This window comes from Chionomys nivalis, chromosome 18 (assembly GCF_950005125.1).
Source record: "Chionomys nivalis chromosome 18, mChiNiv1.1, whole genome shotgun sequence".
NCBI classification, from domain to species: Eukaryota; Metazoa; Chordata; class Mammalia; order Rodentia; family Cricetidae; genus Chionomys; species Chionomys nivalis.
The window spans coordinates 15,700,683-15,726,677 of NC_080103.1; the positions used below are offsets into that span (position 1 = coordinate 15,700,683).

The 25,995-nt window shown below is 46.5% G+C and overlaps 1 protein-coding gene across 1 annotated transcript; it reads left to right on the forward strand.

Moving 5' to 3' along the window:
• The first annotated feature begins 9,126 nt into the window (after positions 1–9,126).
• LOC130890169 (60S ribosomal protein L38-like) lies at positions 9,127–9,324 on the forward strand. The gene has a single exon (XM_057794182.1). The coding sequence runs from the start codon at positions 9,127–9,129 to the stop codon at positions 9,322–9,324; it is 198 nt and encodes a 65-aa protein (XP_057650165.1).
• Positions 9,325–25,995: the final 16,671 nt, after the last annotated feature.

A 25,995-nucleotide genomic window follows, 5' to 3' on the forward strand; every position in this document is an offset into this window, starting at 1 on the left:
CCTAATCCCTTATGGACGATTCCCCCACAAAAGTACCTGAAGTTACAGTTCATTGTTTTTCTATTGTTCTGTCTCTCTCCTTTGCCTCACAAGGCTGAGGCTTTGGAACAGGCAATCTGCTTTTTGTTCTTTGTTTGTGCTTTCTACTGCCTTTTCTGTCTAGGAAACTGAGCTCATCTGCTCAGTTCCCTGGAACACTTACTCTGGGCAGCAAAAGTACCTGCATCTAAACTCACAAAATGAAGGCTGTAGATTCGTTCCAGTAATGTCTTTTAACAATGTTCAAATGCCCTTTCTTCTCGAAAATCATGACCCTAGCAGATGGTCATTTGAGTTAACGTCCCATTAAATAGCAAAATTGATAACCCTGAGGTGGCCCTGGCCGTCCCTCCCCCTAGCTCCACGGATAACAGACTGGGGTGTGCCATTCTGTTCTGAGAAACACTGGCTGACAGAGACTTAGGTCTTCTGACTCACGCTTTCCTAAGCCTCACGAGCCTCACCACACTCTAGTCCTAGCCCCTTGATTCGTCAGGCTCCAGTATTTCTTCTTCCAGAGTATACCACTCCTTCCTGGGGCTTCTGTAGTTATTGCTGGGGATGAAACCCAGGGCCTGAACCACATGAGCAAGTGTTGTACTACTAAGCCACATCTTCAGCTCTTGTAGGCATAGTTAAGAAAGTCTGTGAGAGTCCAGAATAAGGATAGCAAATGCTTATTTGGGGGAACCCTCACAATACAAGTAGAGAGTCACAGTTCTCTGTGGGCACTGGCAGCTACAAACAGAACTCCGACCACAACCCAAGAGAGCGAGCACACTTTCCATCCGTGCTTATCAGTCAGCATGCAGTCCCTCAGACCACGATCTAATGGACTGGTGTTCAAAAGGCTACTGGCTGAATGAGTTCTCACACTTCCCCCTTTTGTCTAAATAAGAGAGTTCTAAGCCTAATACAAAACTATATACAATAAGAACAAATATCAAGTGTTGTCCAGGAGAAAGTAAAGACAAAAATATACACAAAAGTAGAACTACAACCAACAAGAACAACATCAAACAAGAAACAGATGCTAGATGTCCAGTCTAAGGTAATTATCAGATAACAGAGAATATTTCAATAGTTGTCCTGCACTGAGGAGTCTAAGTCTTATACTAAAATGTCTTGGCTAAGTCATGAGAGAAAAGTACCTATGACAATCTAGTCTTCAACCCCATCAAAGACCTGAGAAGGGAAATAATATTAGCTGAGTAAGCAGTAAGTGCAAGAAAGTGACTCCTAAAAGGTGCAAGAAATGACAGAGACAGTTGGCTACGTAAGCAATCACTAAAAGTCTCATTTGCAAAGTTGGGACCACCAATCTTGACTAAGGCCTAAAGTATCTAGCAGACCATTGTCTGAGGTAGGAAAATTCGAAAGACTGTCCTACCCTGTCTTGGCAACGTTCTCAGTCATTTTGCTTGTACCCTGTTTGTACAGTTTGGACAATGTGCATACTGTCAGTAGTTGAGGCAAGGACAGTTCTTTGCCCAAAGGCCAGTTTTGCCAAGAAGAAAACAAGCTCCAAGAGGAGTGTCTTTGATACCTAACATTCTCTCAGGAATAGAGCAATCATGCCTCACATCAACAGAACCTGAGCTATTTAAATGTTATGTTCTACAGTTCATTGAAATGTTTGAAGATTACCTGTCCAGGCAGAGTACAAGCTCTGTGCATCTGGAGAACCTGACTAGCCTAACTAGAACCTAACTATAAGCATGACAAAAATGGGTGGCTATTGTAATTCTTAATACCTAGATAGCTTAAAGACTAAGGCTTCACATTATAAAAATAAACATTCTTTAAACAGATGTGTAGCAAATGAGGACAATGAGTTTGAAATGTAAACAATATATATACATATATATATATCTTGATTATAGGTAGAAATGTAAATGCAATATGATAAATATATCCTAAAATTGCATCAATATACAAAATATCTTAAGCTGAGGTAGAAACATGCATGCATACAATGGGACAAAATAGCTTTTGTGCACAAATATTGTAAAAAGAAATAGGAGCATACTTAACATAACAAATATAATTAGAATTTGTATCAACATATAAATTATCGTAGACAGGAATACAAAGATAATTTTACATATGCATCAGAAATTCTTTTCAGAAATTCTTCATTATGAGACAAAGTCTCTCTAAGTTACCCAGGCTGGCTTTGAACTCAGTTTAGCCCAGGCAGTCCTTGACCTTCCATTCCTCCTTCACTGGGGATCTATGATCTTCTGGAAGCTGGAACCATGTCTCACTTCCTCCTGCCTTCTCTGTTTGGCACAGTGCCTGACACACAGTCACTGCTCAATCGATCTCCAACTGAATAAAGAAACATATTAATTCCCAGAAAAATTAAGGTAATGGGTAGAATTTCTTCAGCTTTTAGTGCTTTTTTCTCACTACAATTTTATTAAATCGTTGGCACCTGTTATTGCTTGTCCACTGGGCAGATGACAAGGAGAATTAGCAAGCAGCAAATGAATATTAATGGAACCAGACACAGCCCACAGTACTCAGTTTGACAGATTGGGTTTTTTTCTTTTTTTAGATGGACAGGTGTTTGGGCTTATGGTTATAGTTTTATATTGTCTGCTAGTGTCTGTAAATTTAATTAAATTTAACATTTTTAATCAATTTAAGCATAAAGGCGCTCACTATATAATGTTGTGCTAATTCATAGGCTGCAGCTTGACTTGAATCTATCAGTATTTCACAGGGCTCTGCATGGATGGTGTGACTGATCAGCCAGGCTTGTGGCAGAACTTGAGCAAGTTGGGTGGGGAGGCAGGTTTTGCTTGGAATGGGTAACCACAGGGCTAGTTGGAGCCAGTAAGATACAGAGAAAAGGACGAGAGGGGTTTGCCTGAGTGGAGGGTGAGTTCTCCACCCATGTTGCTTCCTCCCATTGCTTGGGTCTAAAATGTGATTCTGTCGTGTTTCTGCTCATTGAGGTTTTAGGCATGTCTGTCCCCCACATCTGTGTACTCTGAGGGTGTGGTTAATGTCTGAGACAGTTATTATCAGATAAGAAAGAAGTGCCTTCTCTTTCCCTGCTCGGTGTGAGTCTCCCATGCCCAGCTCAGGTTATATATCTTCTCTATTAGAAAGAAAGAAAGAAAGAAAGAAAGAAAGAAAGAAAGAAAGAAAGAGAAGAAAGAAAGAAGTCAAGCGTGATGGCATACACCTTTAACCCCAGCACTCAGGAGGCAAAGTCAGGCAGATCTCTGTGAGTTTGAGGCCAGCCTGGTCTACAGAGTGAGATCCAGGACAGCCGGGACTGCTACACAGAGAAATACTGTCTCCAAAAACCAAAACCAAAATAAAAAACAAAATCAAAAAATATCAACTCAGTAGGTTAAAAGGCAGGAGGATCTTTGTGAGTTCAAGACCAGCCTGGTCTTCATAGTGATTTCCGGTCAGCCAAAGCTGCATAGTGAGATCTTGCCTCAAAAACGAAAACAAAATAACAAAAATCTCTCACAGCCGCTGTTTCTAACCTAAACCAAGCTTTGATTTCTCAGTGTAATTAAAGGCTTCTCCGATCCTGAGCCACAACAACTCTGTGGCATCATCTCCACAGCTTCTTTGTAGCTAGGTTGCCAAACAGGGCTGACCACTTGATTTTAAAGAGCACCCAGAAATTTGCCTTATATTTGTTATTGCCCCATCCTGGTTTCTAGGGGTCCCCTGCTCCTTTGATGAACACTAACCCACAGCTTCACCATCTCACATCTCTTTCAAGGTACCTAACATTCTTTGCTTTCTAGAATGGCCATGTCTGCACTTCGTCACCCCAACTCATTGCTAAAGACTTTGTTATGAAACAACCAGGATAGGGGAGGTTTGCTCATCTGTGTCTAGACCGTGTGGGGCATGTTGCTCTTATTTTGTGTACACAAAACTCAATCTGTATCCTCAATGATGCAAGCCGGATTCTGTATTTGTTTGGCCGATGTTCTGTATCACTATTCTTTCAATTGAGAATCACACGAGTCAATACAAAAAGTCACAGTCGGTAAGAAAAAGATGTAGCTTTTTCTTGCATACTAAGAGATCTGAAGGGAGGGAGGCTCCAGGGTTGCACCTGATGTTCAGGGGCATCACTAAAGACTGCCAGGCTGAAGCCAAGCCATGGTGGCACACACATTTAATCCCAGCACTCAGGAGGTGGAGGCAGATGGATCTCTGTGAGTTTGAGGCCAGCCTGGTCTACAGAGCAAGTTCCAGAACAGGCTCAAAAACTACACAGAGAAACCCTGTCTCGAAAACAAGCAAACAAACCAACAGACTTCCAGGCTGTTGATCAGCCTTGGTCACCATAGTTGCTTCAAGTCCTGTTTCTGTTTGTACACAGCAGCAAGAAACAAAAAAAACAAAACAAAAAACAAACAAACAAAAAAAATAAAACAAAACAAATCAAAGCAAAAAACCAGCATTTCTAGAACTTTTTATCTTTACCAAGAGACAATCAGAAGACTCGTATATTGTTGGTCAGAATTGCAATGCATTCATACCTAAAACAGTTAGTTGCTGGCGTAGGAACTGGAATTCTTTTGCTTGACTCACATTACTCAAATTAATAGCTTTGGTTAGGGAAAAAAATCAGCCTAAACACATGACTATTACACATCTAAGCATGTTTAGGCCTGTGGTGGTTTGAATGGGAATGGTCCTGTAGGTCCATGTCTTTGAATGCTTGGTCCCCATTTGGTGGAACTGTTTGAGAAGGATTAGGAGGCGTGGCTTCGTTGGAGTGGGTGTGTCCCTGGGGGTAGCTTTGAGGTTTCAGAAAGCCCATGTTGATCCCAGTTAGCTCCATCTGCCTCATGCTTGCAGATCAGAGGTAACCACTCTGCTACTGCTCCGGTACCAGGCCTGCTGCCATGCTCCCTGCCACGATGGTCATGGACTCTCATCCTCTGGGACTGGGAGCCCCAAATTAAATGCTTACTTTTATAAGTTTCCTTGGCCTTGGTGTATTTTTCCCAACAACTGAAAAGTAACAAAGACAGTATTGATTCAACTTAAGTCAGTTACCAGCCTTCTGCTTTCTCTAGTTCCCCAAATTGTGTTGCTATTGTGTTTTCCCTATTCTCTTTCCTGTGGGTTATGTCTTTTGTGCTTATTGAGTTTAATGTCATTTTGTAGTGCTTCCAGGGAGAGTTAAAAACTGGTGCATGGGGGAAGTTACTTGCCTTTGCTGGCAACCTTTGCTCTCTATGGGGAGGAATGTAATAGCAACGAATAAATAAATAAAGGTGGTGGTCCATGCCTTTAACCCCAGCACTTGGGAAGCAGAGGCAGATGGATCTCAGTGAGTTCGAGGCCAGCCTGGTCTACAAAGCCAGTTCCAGGACAGTCAGGGATACATAGAGAAACAATGTCGAAAGAAAGAAAGAAAGAAAGAAAGAAAGAGAGAGAGAGAGAGAGAGAGAGAGAGAGAGAGAGAGAGAAAGAAAGAAAGAAAGAAAGAAAGAAAGAAAGAAAGAAAGAAAAGAGGGAGGGAGGGAAGGAGGGAAGGAAGGAAGGAAGGAAGGAAGGAAGGAAGGAAGGAAGGAAGGAAGGAAGGAAGGAAGGAAAGAAAATTACACATTTCTACATAAGAAGTTCCTCTCTCCATTCCCCTCAATCCTCTAAAATATCATCCTCCAGCCTCAGCTCTACCAAGATATCCACATTCTTGTACCTCCAGCTACGTAGGAATTAAATATATTATTGACTACGCTGCCTTTCCTCCAGAAATCTATGCAATACTCTCTTGCTTCCAGCTCAGGCCAGTGTTTGCTCTCACACACCAGGGGCCCCCGGGCCAATCATCTGCTCAAGGACCTCATCCATTTGATCTCCTTCCTGTCACCTGAGTCACTGATATTCTCCTCCCTGTTAGGTCCTTCTGTTACCGTAGTTTTTAGGGTAAAGGCCAGGGCTCCGGCAGCTCTGACGAGTTAAGCTTGACTGCCTGTCCTGTCATGTCAATTAGATGAGTAACACTGAAAAACAGAGAGATTTAATCAATATGGCTATGTCGGGGAAAAGATCAAATAAAGGAGTCCTGTCTCCCCAAATCTGTCTTTGGGGTGTGTTGCCGTGAGATTGCGGCTGCAACAGAGGAAGAGTTGGGAAAGGGGCAAGAAGTCCCATAATTAAGCAGTCCTGGCAAAGGTGTGGTCCTGTCCATCGACATCTCAGTTCTGGTTTGGCAAAGTGACCCACGGAAGTTCTTATCCTCATGGTCACGTGAGGAGTTCTTACACTGTGGTCACTCCAGTTCCAGAATACGGCCTCCCCTCTGTGGATAACCGACCTCAACTGGGAATGGTCCCTCCTGCTAAGTTCTGTTCCTCCTGGAACTGAATATAATTTCAAGTTTAAGAAGGTGAATTTCTTCACGTCCACGCGGCCTTCAAAGGGGTGGGATACACATTTCTTAGATACACATTCCTTGAGTGACTAGTACACTGACCAATGGAAGTGGGCGGTCAAAGCAAGGGAGCCAGACTTGGAACAGATGCCATGCCTTTGTGTTCAGTTAGTTACGTTGTGGACCCAAGTGAGGAACTCAAGGTTTTGTTTGTTTGTTTGGGTTAGTTTAGCAAAAGCAGCTTCCAAATGCCTGTTAGACTTCTGTCCACAAACAGCACGCTCTCAGCCTTAAACACTCCCCTAACCAAGTTGGGCGGTGGCGGCACACGCCTTTAATCCCAGCACCCAGGAGGCAGAGGCAGGAGGGTCTCTGTGAGTTCAAGGCTAGCCTGGTCTACAGAATGAGTTCCAGGACAACCAAGGATACAACAGAAAAACCTTGCCTCCAAAACAAAACAAAACAAAACAAAACAAAAACTATTCTCTTAACCCCATGTCCTTCTATGAACTGTTTCTCTTTTCCATTTGTAAGACAGAAATTCCTAGAATTCCTCAAAGGGGGTCATCCTAATTCCAACTCCTTCCCTCTGTTCTTTCTGTAACCTCTCCACAGCAGGCTTCCTCACTTTATGGCTTCACTGAAACTTTCAAAGCACCCAAGCATTCGTGGGCCACGTCCAGCAATCAGTGCTTGGTTCCCACCTATGCCTATTTCAACTACTCTTTTCATTGAAATGAGAAAATATCTATCAAAGCAGCCTGCGGGTGTGTCTGGGCTCAGGGTTTGAAGGTATACAGTCTGCGACGGTGGGGAAGATGACGGAATCTCAGTTCACTCTGTGTCAGACTCGAGCAGACTGAAAGGTCTTACTGGCTACCTCCTTTGTATTCAGTCGGGGCAGCAGTCTATGTGGGGTGAAGCCACCCACAGTCAGGGTGACTCTTCCCTCCTCGCTAAAGCCTTTCTGGAAACGCCCTCTGGAAATACGCCTCAGATGCGAGTTTCCACAGGGGCTCTAAACCTAAGGGTGAAGCTTAGTCATCGCGCCATCTTATGTAAACCCTTGCAGGTTTCCAACGCAATGAGCTCCCCTTCTTGCAGAAACGCATTCTGTCCGGAGCGCTCACGCAGGCCAGGTGTTTTACCTATTGGCTGGCCTTTTTATCACATGTGCAGGTTCCTTCCTTTTCAGGTTCTACCATGTCCCAGGTCTCTGCTCTTGGGTTTCATGAAATGTCCTCTCTTCATTCCATGGTGTTTTCGTCCCCCTTGTGATTAAACTATTGGCCATATGCTCATGACTCTCAATATGTCTTCACAGCCTGGCCATCTTCCCTGGATTCTAAACTCGGTCACCCAACTGCCTACATGGCACCTTAATTTAAACGTCCACCTAACACCTCAGATGTCACATCATTGCGCCAGCGACTGCAAAACAATGTGAGTCTTAGTGGCAAATTGGGCTTGGCTCTGCCACATGGTTCTGAACCTCCCCCTGGCTCCAGTCCACACAGCTGAAGTTCTCTGAAGAAGTACTGGGCCTGGGTGGTTCATGAGGTCCACCGGCTGGGCCTACTGGGCAGGCTTTCCCCTCATATGGTGTTTGAGAATAGCTAGAAGTTCTCACATGACGAAGGCAGCGTTCTAAGTAAGGCAAACCCGGTGAGTGATTGGGGTAGGGGAGGGGGCCTGTTAAAGTATCAATCTCTCACAAAGCCCAAGAGAGAATTTATGACATCTGCCATGTTCTATTCCACCGCCATGCCCAAATCTGCTTCACCTGGCCTGGGGGGGGCACCTCGTTTCTTCTGTTCTCTCTGAGAGTGAGAGGTTTCACCAGGACCCACAGAATCTGAGCAAGCAAAATGCATTAAAGTAAAAACACTCTATAGACCGGAATAGATGGGGACGGGTCAGCCCGCAGGGCCTCAGACGGCTAGATTTTTTGTTTCTTTGTGTTGACATTTGTTTTGATTTGTTTGGTTTCCTTTCCTTTCTTTTTTTCTCCCCAACCCCCACCCTTTGGTGTTTAGAGACAGGGTTTCTCTGAGTAGCCCTGGCTGTCCTGGAACTTGCTCTGTAGTCCAGGCTGACCTGGAATTTGCAGATCTTTCTGCCTCTGCCAAGTGCTCCGCCACCACCACCGCCATGGTTGACAGTTTGTTTTTTAAGACCAGGTCTCACTAGATAGCCCTCGTTGGCCTACAACTCGCTATAGACCAGACTGACTTTGAACTCAGAGATATACACCTGCCTCTGCTTCCTGAGCACTGGGACTAAAGGGTATGTCACTGAGCCTGATGAGACTACACGAGTAAAACTTCTTCAGGGTCATTTAGTCCCACCAGCTCCCCTTCTGCCTTTTCATTGGTGGCTTTAAAATTGGCTACTTGGCATTTATCTCCCCACAATGCATGTTCCCACTTTCTGTCAGGACTGCTCATGATTTTGTGCCAGATCATCAGATTTTTGTTTTTATATTTAATTAATTAATTTTTTTAATTAATTAATTTTTTGAGACAGGGTTTCTCTATGTAGCCCTGGCTGTCCTGGAATATACTATGTAGACCAGGCTGGCCTCAAACTCACAGAGATCCGCCTCCCTCTGTTTCCCGAGTGCTGGGATTAAAGGCGTGCGCCGTTTTTTCCATTCTCTTCGGTTCTCACCACTGAGTTTTTGGGTGTAGTCTCCAGCGCTGACCACAATCACCATGCCTTGGAAAATTGAGGAAATCAGGGACTTTCTGTTCACAGCATGGCGGAAGGATGCCAAATCTGTCAAGGTCAAGAAGAACAAGGTTAATGTGAAGTTCAAGGTTCGCTGCAGCAGCCACCTTTACACCCTGGTCATCACAGACAAAATGAAGGCCGCGAAGTCGAAACAGCCCTGCCCACTGGTTTGGCAGTGATGGCACTGAGATGAACCAGACCTCTGTGTTTGACTGTTAAAAACCCTGAAAAGTCAAAGAAAGGAAGGAAGGGAAGGAGGGAGGGAGGGAGGGAGGGAGGGAGGGAGGGAGGGACGGAGGGAGGGAGGGAAGGAGGGAGGAAGGAGGGAAAGAAGGAAGGAGAAGGGAGGGAAGGAAGGAAGGAAGGAAGGAAGGAAGGAAGGAAGGAAGGAAGGAAGGAAGGAAGGAGAAGGGAAGGAAGGAAGGAAGGAAGGAAGGAAGAAGGAAGGAAGGAAGGAAGGAAGGAAGGAAGGAGAAGGGAAGGAAGGAGGGAAGGAAGGAAGGAAGGAAGGAGAAGGGAAGGAAGGAGGGAAAGAAGGAAGGAGGGAAGGAAGGAAGGAAGGAAGGAAGGAAGGAAGGAAGGAAGGAAGGAAGGAAGGAAGGAGGGAAATAAGGAAGGAAGGAAGGAGGGAGGGAGGGAAGGAGGGAGGGAGGAAGGAAGGAAGGAAGAAGGGAGGGAGGGAGGGAGGGAGGGAGGGAGGGAGGAGGAGGAAGGAAGGAAGGAAGGAAGGAAGGAGAAGGGAAGGAAGGAAGAAAGGCACTCTGTGCCTGGATTACAAATGAATATTTTCTCTCTCTTTTTATTTTTATAAATTTATTTTTATTTCATGTGTGTTGGTGTTTTGCCCGTGTGAATGCCTGTGTGTGGATGTTAGGTCTCCTGGAACTGTACAGACAGTTGTGAGCTACCATGTGGGTGCTAGGAATTGAACTTCTAAAAGTATAGCCTGTGCTCTTACCCACTGAGCCATCTTTCCAGCCCCACAAATAAATATTTTTAAGGAAAAAAAAAAAAAGGTAAAAATCTGAATGCAATTGCTTGTCAGCACTACCTGGTCCACGCTGTACTGTCTTTCACCCGGGTTATTGGTTGATCTTGAACTGTTTCCACTTCTCTTTCACCTGCACAGTCTCTAGTCCATACAGCAACCTGAGCAGCCCTGTTCAAACATTAACCAGATTCTGGCACGCTTCCTGCTTCCACCAAAGGTTTCCGATGGCGGGCAAGGTCCTTCACATTACCCCTCAGCTCCCTTCCCCTCCACACGCAAGCACACACACACACACACACACACACACACACACACACACACACACAGGCCTCCTGCCCCACCCTAGTTGAGCTAGAATGATCCTGTCAGGCCCTGCACAGCCCTCCGGCCTCAAGATGCTCCTTTCTCAGACCATTCTTGGCTTCCTCATCTCTTCTGTCCGTTGCAAAGATCACATCTCCAGGATCCCTGACTGTCCCTGTAGCGCAGCTGCCCCTCTTCTTTCTGCAATTCTTTTTGGAACTTATGCTTTTCATTTGGGAGGCAGTACTTTTGGTTTGGGGTTTTTGGGTGGTTGTCTTAGTTAGGGTTTCTATTGCTGTAAACAGACACCGTGACCACAGCAACTTTTTATAAAGGAAAAACATCACTGCCATGGCCAGAAGCATGGCGGAATGCAGGCAGACATAGTGTTGGGAAAGGAAGCTGGGAGTTCTACATGTTGATCAGCAGGTAAGAAGAAGTGAACTGTCACACTGGATCTGGCTCGAGAATATATGAGACCTCAAAGACTGCCTCCACAGTGACACACTTCCTCCCACAAGGCCACACCTACTCCCTCAAAGCCACACCTCTTAATAGTGCCACTCCCTATGGGCCATGCATTCAAACACGTGAGTCTATGGGGGCCATTCCTATTCAAACCACCACAGTGGTATTTTTGGTTTGGGTTTTTGTTGTTGTTCATTTGGTATTTGTTTTTAAACAGGGTCTTTTTCGATAGTCCATGCTGGCTTCACATTTATGCTAATCCCCCTGTCTCAGCCTTCTGAAGGCTGGAATTGCAGCTGTACAGCCCTGCACCCAGTTCTAGGCTGCTCCTTTTCTACCCCTCTCGGCTTTTTCAAAGCATTTCCTATCATCTGATGTGCTTACTGTTGCCTTCCTTTAAGATGTCATATGTTACACGTATTTGTTGGCTCGTCGGTTCTTCTTGTGGAGGGCTAATTCCACGAGTGCAATTCTGTCTCTCTCTCTCCCAGCACCTGGAGTAGAATACTGCATTCAGTAGGCGGCTAACCTACCATTCTTATTGTTAATGTCAATGTTATACGATTATAAGATAATATAATAGGATCAATAGTATTTGTTAAATGGATGAATTTCCCGCACACTTACTGTGTGCTGCTATTTCCCTTGCTAACTATATCCAGGACTCTGTTCAATACAAAATATCTAACAGGGGCTGGAGAGATGGCTCAGTGGTTAAGAGCACAGCCTGTTCTTCCAAAGATCCTGAGTTCAATTCCCAGCAACCACATGGTGGCTCACAATCATCTATAATGAGATCTGTGTCCTCTTCTGGCCTGCAGGCAGAGTACTGAGAATACTGTATACATAATAAATAAATAAATCTTTTTTTAAAAAAAAATCTAACACAGTCAATTTAAGAAGCACACAGGGGGCGGGTGGTGTTTGCGCACACCTTTAATTCAAGGCCATCCTGGTCTACAGAGCAAGTTCCAGGACAGGCTCCAAAGCTACAGAGAAACGCTACCTAGAAAAACAAAGAAGGATTGAGGGGTTATGGTCTGTTGTAGCAGGAAGTTGTGGCTGCAGGTGTGGGGTACAGCTGGTTACAGTATGCTTGTGCTCCAGAAGCTGGATGAGATTAACCTGGTGCTCAGATCTCTCTTTTTTTTTTTTTTTTTTTTTTTGGTTTTTCGAGACAGGGTTTCTCTGTAGCTTTGGTGCCTGTCCTGGAACTAGCTCTTGTAGACCAGGCTGGCCTCGAACTCACAGAGATCCGCCTGCCTCTGCCTCCCGAGTGCTGGGATTAAAGGCGTGCGCCACCATCGCCTGGCTCAGATCACTTCTTTTTACTTCAGTTCAGGACCCGAGCCTAGGGATGGGCGCCACTCGTATTCAGGGCTCACTCGTCTTCTTACCTCACTTCTCAGAGAAAGCCCCTCAGAGACACCTCTGGACGTCGCCTAGGTGGTTCCAAGTCAAGTCAAGTCGACAGTGAAGACAAATCACACCACTAACCCCCTGAGGAAAGTTCCCTGTAAAGCAGCTGCTCCGGTGACCACTCTGCAGATGAGGCAATGGGCTAGCTGACTAAGATAATTTCCCAGGCCTGAAGAGATGGTTCTGTGGCTAAGCGTTTGCTGACTCTGGAGATGACAGACGCTCTGTCCCCAGTGTCCACACTGACTGACTCATAACCTCTTCTCGCTTCTTCAGTCACGCACATAGATATGTTCGCATGCATAAAACTAAAATAAACCTTTTTTTAAGTGTGTGTGTCAGGGGGCTGAAGAAATGTCTCATTAATTAAGAACGTGCATTTTTCTTTTATAGGACCCAGGTTTGGTTCCCAGCACCCACATCATGGTTCATACGTTTTTGGGGGTTTTGTTTGTTTTTTGTTTTTTTTTTAAATTTTTTGAGGTAGGATTTCTCTGTGTAACAGTCCTGGCTGTGCTGGCTCTCACTCTGCAGACCAGGTTGGCCTCAACTGACAGGGCTCTGCCTGCCTGCCTCTGCCACCCAAGTGCTAGAATTAAAGGCGTGCCTCGCTACTGCCCCACTTAGCTCCTACATCTTTAAAAAAAATAGTTCGAGGCCTGTTGGTGGTGGTGCACACATTTAATCCCAGCACTCAGGAGGTAGAAACAGGCGATCTCTGTGAGTTTGAGGCCAGCCTGGTTTACAGAGTGAGTTCCAGGATAGCCGGGGCTACACACAGAGAAATCTTGTCTCAAAACACCAAATGATGTTTCAAAGTGACACTCTGATGGGCCGGAAGGTATTAGAATTTGCCTCAGAGTCCAAACTTCTCTGAGCCATCCTTCCCCAGTTTACTCCATGCAGGGAGGGACTTTCTTAGGAATGCCTTTGTATGACTGAGGAAAGCTTTTTATGGTGATGGGGGGAGATAATTGTCTTCAGTCTGCTCCCGAGGAATCTCCCTGAATAACTAGACGGAGGAAGAAGTGTCTAAGCCCTGGAACTCTTGCCTAGACCCACATCTGTCACTTCTCCCCCAAGAAGACCCAGAGGTTACCCCCAGAGACTTCATCTGCAAAATGAGATGACCTTTCTGGAATCCGGCTTTCCAGCTCCCAGAAGTTACTTAAGCCTTCACCATCTGGCCCTTGGGAAGACTCGGAGCTGACATGCTCCGTGGTTTCTTTCCCTGTCCTGTTCATGAATTTATACTCCTTTTCTTTCTAATAATCTGTCTATTGTCGATTCATGTCAATAGAACCTTTGAGGGGCAGGAGAAATCTTTTTTACCCCTCCACCAGCGAAAGAGAACTTCTTAGTTGTTTTGGTTTTTTCTTCCTGTTTCTGTAATACAATGTCCCAACCAAAGCTGCTTAGGGAAGAAAAGGCTTGTTCTGGGTCACAGGTCAAGGCAGTGAGGAAGTCGAGGCTTCAGGAGCTTGAAGCAGTCAAGTGACAGATGACCACCGATGCGTGCTTGTGCTCAGCCCGTTTTCCCCATTTTCTACAGTAGGATACCCTTCACGGTTATGATGGGTTTTGCACACCAATTATCATAATCAGGATAATCCCGGTCAGGTATGGTGGAGGTGGTGAATGTCTTTAATTCCAGCACTCAGAGGGAGGCAGAAGCAGCCTGTCTTCGTGCGTTCATAGGCCATCTTGTTCCACATTTTCTGTGTGTGGGAAGGGAAGAAGGAAGGAAAAAAGGAAGATCCCTCACAGGCATAGCTAGAGGCTTGCCTTCAGTTCAAGAACCTGTCAAGATGACGATCAATGGTATCGGTGACAGAGGAAGTGTGTAATTTGAGTTAACTGATGAGTTTAATGTCACCTGCCTTTATCTGTCTCCTGGCATCCCTGAAGGACCACTAGCTCCCAGGCCTCTGACAGTTGTCTTTGTGGTGGGACATCTATCTGACCACCTTGATCTGATCCTGTTGTTGTAAATCTGTAGTTATGAGAGAAAAGGAGGAAGAAAAAGGGAAAGGGGGAGGGGTAAAACATGCATTAAAAAAAAGAAGAAATCGGAAGAGGGAAAAGATGGAGGCGCTGGTGAAGGGGTGATGCCTAGGACCACACAGATCCCTGTGTCCAGCTGAGAAAAAGCCACACAGGGAACACCCCCAGGAAGTCCCCGCTCCCCTCCTCGTCCCCCGCTTACAGCGATCCACACATGTCCTGGTATGGTGTCCATTCTCATCCTCTCCGGGTGACCGAGGCTGGACTCCCAGACAGAGCAAGCTCTCCTGACGCAGCCGCTGCTGAACGTTTGGCACAAATCTCCCCAATCCCAGTCCTACTTCCAGGTGATTTGGCTGTCTCTTTCCACCCCCACAGCTGGTCTCGGGCATGATCAGACCTCATTCAGATCCCGGGTGGAGCCCACAAATGTCTGTGACTCCTCCCACCACAAGACTGAAATGGCCCTGCTGTGGGTAAGGATGAAAGGTGGGCCGACTAGACTGCCTGACATCTGGGGGCCAGGAGTGGCGGGAGGAGTTACCGCGGAATTCCACAAGACAGCCGTTGTAGTAAAGGCTACTTTGGCCCTCGTGTTGATAGCTGATACACACAGACACACCCACGTACACACTCACTCACATGTGAAGGGAAAAAAATGGTTTTGAACAGCTCGGGACCAAGACAGATGGCTGTGGTAGATAGAATCTGGAGGAAAATAGCATCCCCTGTATTTTGTTTATGAAATGAGAGATTGTCAGGGAAAAGGCTTTGTTCTGTGCTGGAGTCTCTGGGCAATTAATTGTGGAAGATCTGCTGGGAGGTCCCTGCTGGGTTTGAAATACTTCAGACATATTTCACAGATATCTGTGGTTACTTCAAGCTTTTCTCTCTCCCTTTCTCCTTCCCTCCTCTTCCCCCCTCCTTTTTCTTTTCTGTCCCTTCTGCTCCTCTGTATTCCCTCTATCCGATTCTCCTTTGGTTCACTCTTTCTTCCCCCAGCTCTTTTCTTCTTTTTCTGTGGCTCCCAGCTCTTGTCCATAAATAGCAAATTATAACCGCAGAGAACGGGACAATGAGGGGCCATTGAGTGTGGCAAAAATTACAGGCGACTTGGAGGAAAGCTTGCTGGCATCCATATGGGGTAATTTGCACGGTGAACTTAAGGTCCATGTGGGGGCTCCTAAACACCAGGCTGCACTGAGGCCTGGAGGAGGGTGCTGCTGCTGATTGCTCCCTAAGGGTCCCTGGGACGAGCCTGGGTATGGGATTTGGAGATCCCCAGCAGATGGTCCTTCCAAGCTCTTGTGGACGAACTAAAGGGAGTGATCAGTAATTAAAGTTCTTTGTACAAGTCAAGAAAAAAAAAAACTGTTCTCAGTGTCTATGTGAATCACCTCCCACATGAGCTAAGAAGTCAGGTGCTGTGACCAAGTCACCCTACTTGAAAACATACATGATGTCCCCATCCCAGCTACCGCAGTGTCATAGAGCCCAGGGGCTAGAGGCCCACTCTGTGGTGAAAGTAAGTTCAAGGGCATTCATTCATGGAATCAATTCATTATCCTGAATCCATTCTGCGATTCTTCCATTGACTGCCTGCCGAGTGCCAGCGTGGTTACTCAGTCAACAGCAGCCAGTCTCTAATCTCAAGAAACTTACTAAGAAAAACACGCTTTAAATGAAGAGCCCAAGTTGGTGGGAAAGCATTGCCCTGGCCATCAACCCCTCTAGCTCTACCTAGTTCTTGGAGACATGAACTCACTCCGGAAGAAGGGGGAGGAGAGATGAGTTTTACTCATGAAAAGGGTGGGAGTTTGCCAAGCTAGAGGCAGCAGTAGAAGGAAGCACTTGCCTCACGGAGTCCCTGGCACACACAGACACGGCAGGGAAACCACAGCTTACCGGTAGAACATAGGGAAGGTGGAGATGATTAAGGGGTTGCTTAGAACCCATTTGAGGACATCTGGGTCCTATCTAAGCATGTAACAGCCTCAGAAGGGTTCCATCTGTGCTTTAGAAACAAGCACACGTACACCTTTTAAGGGATATTGTTTTGTTTTGAGTCAGGATCTTAACTATGTAGACCAGGCTAGCCTAAACTGGAACATAAGATACTACTGCCTCAGCTTCCAGGAGTACTGGAATAAGATGCATACTTTGTAGGGCAGATAGAAGAGAGCGAGGTCATTAAAACATAAACTAAGCCACTATGCAGCCCTGGATGGCCTGGGACTTACTATAGACCAGGCTGATCTTGAACTCAGAGATCCTCTTGCCCCCCACACAAGCGACACCACATCCAGCTTTGATGGCATCTCTCTTTGCTAACTTTTTTTCTTATTTGTTCATTCAACTAGCATTTGCTGAACACATGCTATGTATTAGCCTTGATTAGAAGTGCTGAGCACACCCTGGAGAGCCAGGCAGAGCGATTCCAGCAACACTGAGCTTCCATCCTCCTGGGAAGACATACAAAGAACAGAGAAGCACATATACCAGAATCCCAGGGGGACAGAAAACAGGACTGCCTTCTTTCAGTGCTCATGATGATTTACTTCTATTTATCTGTCTACGGGTTTCTGTGTCTTTGTATGCCGCATGTGCGCAGGTACTGGTGGAAGCCTGAAGAAGGCAATGGATCCCTTCGAGCTGGAATCACAGGGAGTTGTGAACTGACTGATGGAGGTGCTGAGAACCGAACTTGGGTCCTCTGTAAGAGCAGAAAGAGTTCTTAACTACTGAGCAATTACTCCAGTCCTGAGGACTACCTTCTTTAACACCTCAAGGCACTGTTTTCAGTTAACCAAATTTTTTTTTTTTTTTTTTTTTGGTTTTTCGAGACAGGGTTTCTCTGTGGTTTTGGAGCCTGTCCTGGAACTAGCTCTTGTAGACCAGGCTGGTCTCGAACTCACAGAGATCCGCCTGCCTCTGCCTCCCGAGTGCTGGGATTAAAGGCGTGCGCCACCACCGCCCGGCAACCGAATATTTTTTATTCTCTTTTCCAAAAGACCGAAGTCTTGCATCTGTGCCCTTTCTCAGTATAACTGAATGCCTGACACTTCAGCTACAGTGTTGGTTCACTGTGTTTCCCTGCTTCAGTGGGTAGCATTCAGGCATGTGAAGGGTTAAGCACACTTGCATGTCATTCTGGAAATATAATCGGCATCTATCATATTACTGTTATGGGAAAATATGCTCTGAGTTCCAAATAATTAACTTGCAAGTGAACTTTGAAACTGTCAGCCGGGCTCATGTATATTTGGGGGGAGGTTTGCCAATGTCTTTGCACTCTTTTACGGGGAGAGGCAGCATGCCAGCCCAATCAGCCCAGACAGCCCTGGCGATCATGGGGTAACAGATGTCTCAGAAAAAGCACCCCTTCCAGAAGGTTCTGTTAGGCTTTGCACTCAGCGTTGGGATTCTTAAAAATCTCAGACCTGTACTGAAACACCTCCCTGTGTACAAGGAAGGATAGGCATTTTTTTCTTCACCAGAGGGACTGAGACAAATTCTTCAGAGTTTTTCACCTGGACCACAGTGTGACTGAAAGTGGCGGCCAGCCTGGGCACCCGGCCCAGCAGCCCTATGACATGGAGCAGGAGAAAGCTTGGGGGTCAGCCAATTTAACCCAGAGAAGTCACTCCAACAAGACAAGCAGCATGGCACCCAGCCTACCCACAGCGTCTGGGGCTTCTCAGTATTTTAGCAAAAGGAGGGTGCTCACAGAGGGAAGGGCAAGAAGGGGGTGATCCAAGGCTGTTAAGTTACAACAAATGAAACAGGATTTGCCGAGATTGTGAGCCAGGGAGCCATCAGATGTTCAATGTTTGGGGCTGGGAACAAGGGTGTCCCAAGGACCACAGCTGGGGTTAACTCTTGATTCTTTGACTCCAAGTGATGCAGTGTAGCCAAGAGGCTCCTTAGTCAAACCAGAAACACTGATCAGAGAGGATGTGGTTGTGAATCCGGGCAGCTCTGGGCTTAGTCATTCCGTTGCTGTAACTTTAATACCTAAGACCACGTGATGAACCAGCCTAAGTGGCACACACCTTTAATCCCTTCACTTTGGAGGCAGAGTCAGGTGGATCTCTGTGAGTTCAAAACCAGCCTGGTCTATATAGTAAGGCACCCCCCATCAAAAAAAAAAAAAGGCTAGTTGGTTTATAAACCAAAGGGGTTTGTTTAGCTCGTGGCTTTGGAGACCTAAGACTGTGGCACTGGCGTGTACTTTTGGTGAGAGCCCTGTGGCATGTCGGTACATGCTGGTAAAGTGGAGGGAAAAGCAGGTATGGGCTGAAGAGGCTGGGAGAGAGACAGTAAGAAAGAAAGGAACAAGCTCTGGATAACCTGCTTTCTTTCCTGTGGTGTGATGCCCCCACAGAGGTGGACCCCATGATCTCATGATCTAAACACCTCTTCACGGTCCCTCCACCTCTTAACACTGTGACATTGGCAGTCAAGTGCCAAGGAACCACATTAAAACTACAGCTGACACATCCTGACATTTTGGCTCTAAAAGTCACTTGAAGTCAAGTCTGAAGCAGGGGCAGAGAAATAGAATCTTCTAGATGGGCTCAGGAACCTATACTTTTAAGCGTGTCTGAATAGCCAGTGCATAGCCAGTTTAAGGCTTTCTAATTAGTTTAACCAACCTTATTTTACAGAAGGTTCTTAGAACATAGCAACAGAGTCTGCATGGGAAGCTGGAATTTCTAGCCCTGGCCAATTCCTCGCTGGACGTTGGGAAGTATGCATTAGTATAGAAATGCATACTCTCATGAGTACTGAGAACCGGGCATTTGGCTAGGTTCTTTCCACTCCTCAAACCACTAACATGAGCAACCCCACTTTGAGGGTATGTGGTACTGTAACTCACATTTATAAATAGGAACCTCAGACCAGAAAGGCTAAGTAGCTGGGAACGGAGGGTCAGACCTGCAATCCTTGTACTTGGGCATAAGAACTGCTTCAAATCCGAGGCTAACGTGGACCACATAGTGAGTTCCAGGCCAGTCTGGGATACACATCTCAAAAACCAAAACAAAAAAGCTTGACGCAGAGTTAGGTGTCACTAAACACAGACTCGGACCCCAAACTCATGCTTTAGCTTTTAGAGCCACTGTTCTCTCTCAGGAATGAAAGAAGCAAGCACAGTTTTGTGGAAAATGGAGAATGTTCCCTAAATAGAATTAGACTTTCCCCTGGGAGGTAATCCAGGCGTCAGTTGCACTGGGGCAAACCCATTCACTCCTCTAACGCTAGGTGGCGCCTCGAAGGTTCTGAGCACCCACCTGTGGGTGAAGCCTTTGGGGACTACCCACTCTCTACCCTGGTCTCCAGATATAATAGTCTCTGTGTTTGAAGACAGATGGCAGCCTGCGTAAGCTATTCCTAGTCTCAGCTCCGGGGATCCTTGTCTGTGTAGGTGGTAATCGCTGAGGAAAGCTGGCTTTCAGGAGAACTGTTGAGCGCACGCTTTGAGCCTTGCTCAGGCTGAGCTGTGAGGTAGGAGGCTCTCTGCTCTTTTCACAGGACACTTCCTGGTGCATGGAAGAGCAGTCAGCGCCACGGGAGAGTCGGGGGTTGGGGCTGTTTGTGAGAGTGTTGTCTATGCCTACTATCTTTAGACAAAACGCTTTGATCCCAACTTTCTTTCTGATGACAAAGGAGAACGTTGGTAGACACCCTTTTTCGTTTTGCCTTAAAATTTGAACGTCTTGCTGGTTTGGGGTTTATAATTGATCCTTTCGATTATAACCACCTGTGGGTCTGCAAATCTCAAACTCATGGAATCTCTTGACCATACCTTATTTAAAAACAAAATTTGTTCCCCACAGCATTTAATTTAAACGCCGGGTCTGGTGGTGCAGGCAGGCCTGAAACCCCAGCTACGCAGGAGGCTCAGGCAACTCTAGATCAGCTTAGGTAACTTAGTAGCCCTGTCTCAAAACAAAAAGGGGGCTGTGGACATATCTCCGTGGTAGAGCACTTGTTGAGCGTGTAGGCAGCCCCAAGTTCAGTCCCCAAGATTGCCAAAGCAACAATACAGATCACGGGTTGCAGCCAAGCCTGGGTTTGATCTTCAGAGCACACATGCTAGAAGGAGAGAATTAACTCCTGCAAGCTGTCCTTTGATCTCCCACAAGCACAGACACATGTGTACACAAAACAATGAATATTTAACAAATTAGGGCTAGAGAGATGGCTCAGAGGTTAAGAGCACTGACTGCTCTGCCAGAGGTCCTGAGTTCAATTCCCAGCAACCACATGGTGGCTCACAGCCATCTGTAATGAGATCGGGCACTGTCTCCTGGAAAGTGTATATATAATAAATAAACAGATTTTTTTTAAAAAAAACATTTAACAAATTAGAAATTAGGAAGAATTCTAGAAAATCTAGTCTAGATACCTTTGTTCTCTCGAAGTAGGAAACTCAGACACCAGGGTCCTCTGTGTCTAACTGTGGTACTTGCCTGGGATTCCTAGGGACTGTGTCTTCAGCCCACCCAGCCCCAGCTCCTCTTCTTGTTGTTTCTCCATCTGGCTGCATGGGCAGCCTGGGTTGAGCTCCCTGATGGGGAAGGGGTCTTCTAAGACTCATGAAATACCTACCTTGTTCTAGGCCAGTCTAGAAGGGGATTGGGAAGTTGGGGTGTAGAGGTGAAGCAAGTGGCCAGTGCGCAGGCAGGACACAGGGTGGATTTGCTGATAGGGGTCGGTCTTCCGCACTGTCCTCCCAGCCGATGTCTTTGACCCCTTCGAGTCCCTTTTCAGCTCACTTCTGCGCCTGTCTCTCATCTCTTGAAGGGGCCACCGTCAACCCTGGTTCCGGTTCACAGTTACGTTTACTTCATCCCATCGTTTCTTTTGTGTCTGGGAGACACAGGCATTTTAACCGTAGCCTTCTCTCCCTCTCCGGCAGCTGGCATAATTCTTTGCATATTGTGTGTTTCCTAAGTGTGGAATGTAGGAAGAACCCAATGCTGGGAATCCGCTATGGTGATGTAGGCCAAAAGTTGAAAGAGAAGGTTGCTAGGCATCCGGATGGTGGAGGAGAGGCAGGGTGAGAAGGAAAAAATCTGGGAAACCGACAAGGGATTACTGACTGCAGAGGTTCAAGGTTGGAGGTCCAGGTAGAGGACCCAGGAAACTGGGTTTTGGGGAGGGTGCTGGCAGTTTGATAGGGCCGAGAGTTCTCAACAAGCTGAGATGGACCTTCAAGAAGAGTCCTTGATCCGTCTTTCTCACTTTTTCCATATTCGGTTCTTCAGAGAGTGCAGTTGAAAGGTTCCCAGACTCCATCCATTCATCACGACCTTCAAGCTTACTGCCCTCAGCAGAGCTATGAACCCCTCTCACCCGCGCCATGTCAGAGGACCCCATCCATCATCTGCCTTCTGCTTCCTTTCCTGTTACAGCCCAGGATCCAAAGTGCTTCCCCGCCAACGAGGTCCTCCGGTCTGACCTCTGTGTCTGACCTCTGTGGCTTCTCGATCACACTCCTCCCGTTTCTCCTTTATGCCATGATAGAAGTACTGGGCAGTGGTAGCACACACCTTAAATCCCAGCAACTGTGGCAGAGGCAGGTGAATCTCTGAGTTCTGCGTTCAAGGTCAGCCTGGTCTACAGATCAAGTTCCAGGACAACTGGGGCTACAGAGAAACCCTGTCTTGAAAAATAAAACAAACAAAACAATTTTTTTTGGGGGGGGGGGACTGGAGAGATGGCTCAGCAGTTAAGAGCACTGACTGCTTTTCAGGACCTAAGTTCAATTCCCAGCAACCACAAGGTGGCTCACAACCATCTATAGTGGGATCTGATGCCCTCTTCTGGCATACAGTTATACATGCACATAGAGCACTCGTAAACAAATCTTAAAAAAAAAAAAAACAACAAACTTTTAATTTCAGAGCATTTTAGCTGGTCTCTCCTTCAGACATCTCGGTTTTCTCTCTTCCTCCCTGCGTCTAAATCAAGTTTCTGTTTTAATACCTCTTTGAGAGATCCTCGTTGAACAGCGCACTTAGAACAGAGTTCTGCTCCTCACCTCACCCACCGCACATACACACCACACACACATACACACCACACACACATACACACCACACACCCACCATACACACCACACACCCACCATACACACCACACACACACATTACACACCACACACACACACTACACACCACACACACATACTACACTTATACCACACACACATACACACCACACACACATACACACCACACACACATACTACACTTATACCACACACACACATACACACCACACACCCACCATACACACCACACACACACATACACACCACACACCCACCATACACACCACACACACATATTACACACCACACACACACTACACACCACACACACATACTACACTTACACCACACACACACATACACACCACACACCCACCATACACACCACACACACACACATTACACACCACACACACACACTACACACCACACACACATACTACACTTACACCACACACACATACACACCACACACCCACCATACACACCACACACACACATTACACACCACACACACACACACTATACCATCACCTCACTTTCTTTAGAACACAGGCCATTGTGCTATATATTCATTTGTTTCATTGTCTGTGTTTCTCAGGAGAATGTACTAAGAGAACAGAGATATTTCTTCAGCACATAGATGTTTAGGAAATAAACACAGGCATCTAGTAAGCAAGAGCTGAGAGACACCAGGGCCACTGTTGTCTTGGAGGAAAGAGAGAATATGTAATCTATGAGAGGAGACTTTTAATACAATGGTTTAAATATGCAAGAAATGTTCAATTTGATATGATAGAAGTATTTATAGTTCAATTACGTATACAGATCAAATGCCAAGAGTTGTTTGGGGATAAATGATAGTTCCAGGGCAGACTGCTTTCAAGGAGTTACAACGAAGGCAGAGGGGAAAGGACAAGCACACACTTTCCAATAATCTGGGTACCCCATGACAATATCTTCACTGTCTTGTACACTAGAGGTATTGAATTGGGGGGTGTGTGTGAGTGAGTTATGAGTATATTCTAATACATTCATTTTTTTGTTGAACATGCGTGCATGTATGTATCCTTGTGTGTAGATTATATGTAGAACCCAGAGGACAACAACCTCAGGCATGGTCCCTTGAGTGCTACCCACATGTTTTTTTCTGGTTTTTCTTTCTTTTTTTTTTCCCCCTTTGGTTTTTCGAGACAGGGTTTCTCTATAACTTTTGGAGCCTGTCCTGGAACTAGCTCTTGTAGACCAGGCTGGCCTCAAACTCACAGAGATTCACCTGTCTCTGCCTCTGGAGTGCTGGGATTAAAGGCGTGTGCCACCACCGCCTGGCTTTTTTTCTGGTTTTTTGAGACAGGGTTTTTCTGTGTAGCTTTGGAGCCTGTTCTGGAACTCACTCTGTAGACCAGGCTGTCCTGGAACTCATAGAGATCCGCCTGCCTCTGCCTTCTGGGATTAAAGTGCTGGGATTAAAGGCATGTGCCACTACTGCCCAGGTCACATTTTTGCTTTTTAATGTGAGTTCTTTTTGACAGAGGTTTCTGTACCACCATGTCCCACATCCGTTTAGTCCCAAATAATCACATAGAGGTCTGCATTAATTACAAACTGATTGGTTAATAAGAAGCCCGAGCTTCTTATAATTTTTTTTTTTTTTTTTTTTTTTTGGTTTTTCGAGACAGGGTTTCTCTGTGGTTTTGGAGCCTGTCCTGGAACTAGCTCTTGTAGACCAGGCTGGTCTCGAACTCACAGAGATCCGCCTGCCTCTGCCTCCCGAGTGCTGGGATTAAAGGCGTGCGCCACCACTGCCCGGCGCTTCTTATAATTTATATTAGCCCATATTACTTGTCTGTGTTAGCCCTGGGACTTGGTACCTTTTCCAGAAAGGCAGTCACATCTTGCTTGCTCTGTGTCTGGCTTCATCTGTATCTGGGTAACGACTGCAGACTGAAACTTTCCTCTTCCCATAATTCTCCAAAATTCTCATGGTCACGCCTCTACTTCCTGCCTGGTTGCCGTTGGCCCGCCTCTACTTCCTGCCTAGCTACTGGCCAATCAGTATTTTATTAAAAATAATACAAGTGACAGGATAAAAGACCATTGTCCCCAAGCAGGTTCTGGGGATTTACACAGGGAGCGCTTTACCAAACAAGCCATCTCCGCAATGTCTTTTTTTAGTACAGTATTTTGCTCCCATATAATTCAGTAAGTCCTTTGGAGTTCTGAAATCAGCTGGTTGTTTCTTTGGATGTGGCTATCCAATCAAGATGCTGCTTGCACATCTCAAGCTCTAACCTTCATCATGATCCCGTGAGTACTGATCTCAGTCATCAAGCCTCTCTTACACCCACTTGGACATCCCACAGAGTGACCCCAAGGCCTGCTCCACCCACTCTGACCCTGTAGCTGCGTGTGTGGTCTTGCTTACTTCCATTTCCTGGATTTTTTCAGCCACCCTGAGCCATGACTTCTTCAGTCTTCCAGAAAATCCCTTCATGCCTAAGCTAAGTGGTTTTATAAAATACACAACCGTCAGCCACAGTTCCCTACTCCAACCCTTCAAGGGAGTCCCCTGGACCCAAGCCCAAGGCCCAGTCTTTCACCCCTCTGACTTCTGATTCCTTATTACAGATTCCCTTCTCGCCAATCTTCCCTCCAGCCCACTTAGGGGCCCACAGAGCTGTCTGCCATAGGTACTGAGTCTTTCCCCCTCTGGGCCTCCGAAGGTGTGTTCCCAGGGCCTGTGATGGCTTCTATATCTCCTCTGCCCCTATATTCTGTTCCACGGAATTCTGCTCAGTTTTCTCTAGGAGATGCTGGCCCCATCCTGCCCAGCAGTCCACCTCGTAACACACAGAGTTGGGGACCTTCTTTGACCCCGTTTTCCAGTTATGCGGGACTCATGCTAGTGTCCCCAAATACACAACAAGCTCCTCAACGGCCGAATGATCTGACTTGCTCTGTCTGTAATGAGTCGCTTTAGCACTTTGCGTTTGGTAATATCGAATAAATATGGAGGCACTTGCATGGCGAGTACTGTTTTAAAATAATGACAGTTCATTTTTACTGAGTGCTTTTGACATATGAGGCCTTCCGCTAAGTGCTTTACAAGAGTGACGTGGACATCTCACACAATCCTATTAAGCAGGGGTTATTTCCTTTTCGTATTAGATGAGCAAACTGAGGCACAGGGAGGTTAAGCAACCGGGGTTAAGGCCCCCAGCTAAGAAGTGGAAGCATCTGGGCAAGAGCCAAGGTTGTTTTCTGTACTAGAGTGAAACACAATGTGGGGGTTCACTACAAAACCAAATTTAAGTCTCCAGCAAAGCGCTTTGCTATTGTTTATTGGGCAAAAAACGCGACCCCAGGGCCTGAGGTTTGGTGAGGGGCCACGGTACGCGAACCGGGGTTAACTTTCCATCAGCTCAGACCAGGTGGTCCGCAGCTGCGCACCGGCTCAGCCTAGGAGCTCCGGGGCGATGGGCGGGGCGAACCGGGGGCGTGTCCCTATGAGGCCACCGCCCTCGCCCCTGCTCGCCTCGCCGGGAGCTGCGGGCCAGGCCGGAGCTGGAGGGCGGGGCCTGGGGCGGGGCGGGAGCTGGGCAG

Excerpts from the sequence above, each read along its gene's own strand:
- LOC130890169 (XM_057794182.1), top strand. The coding sequence starts at position 9,127 with ATGCCTTGGAAAATTGAGGAAATCAGGGACTTTCTGTTCACAGCATGG.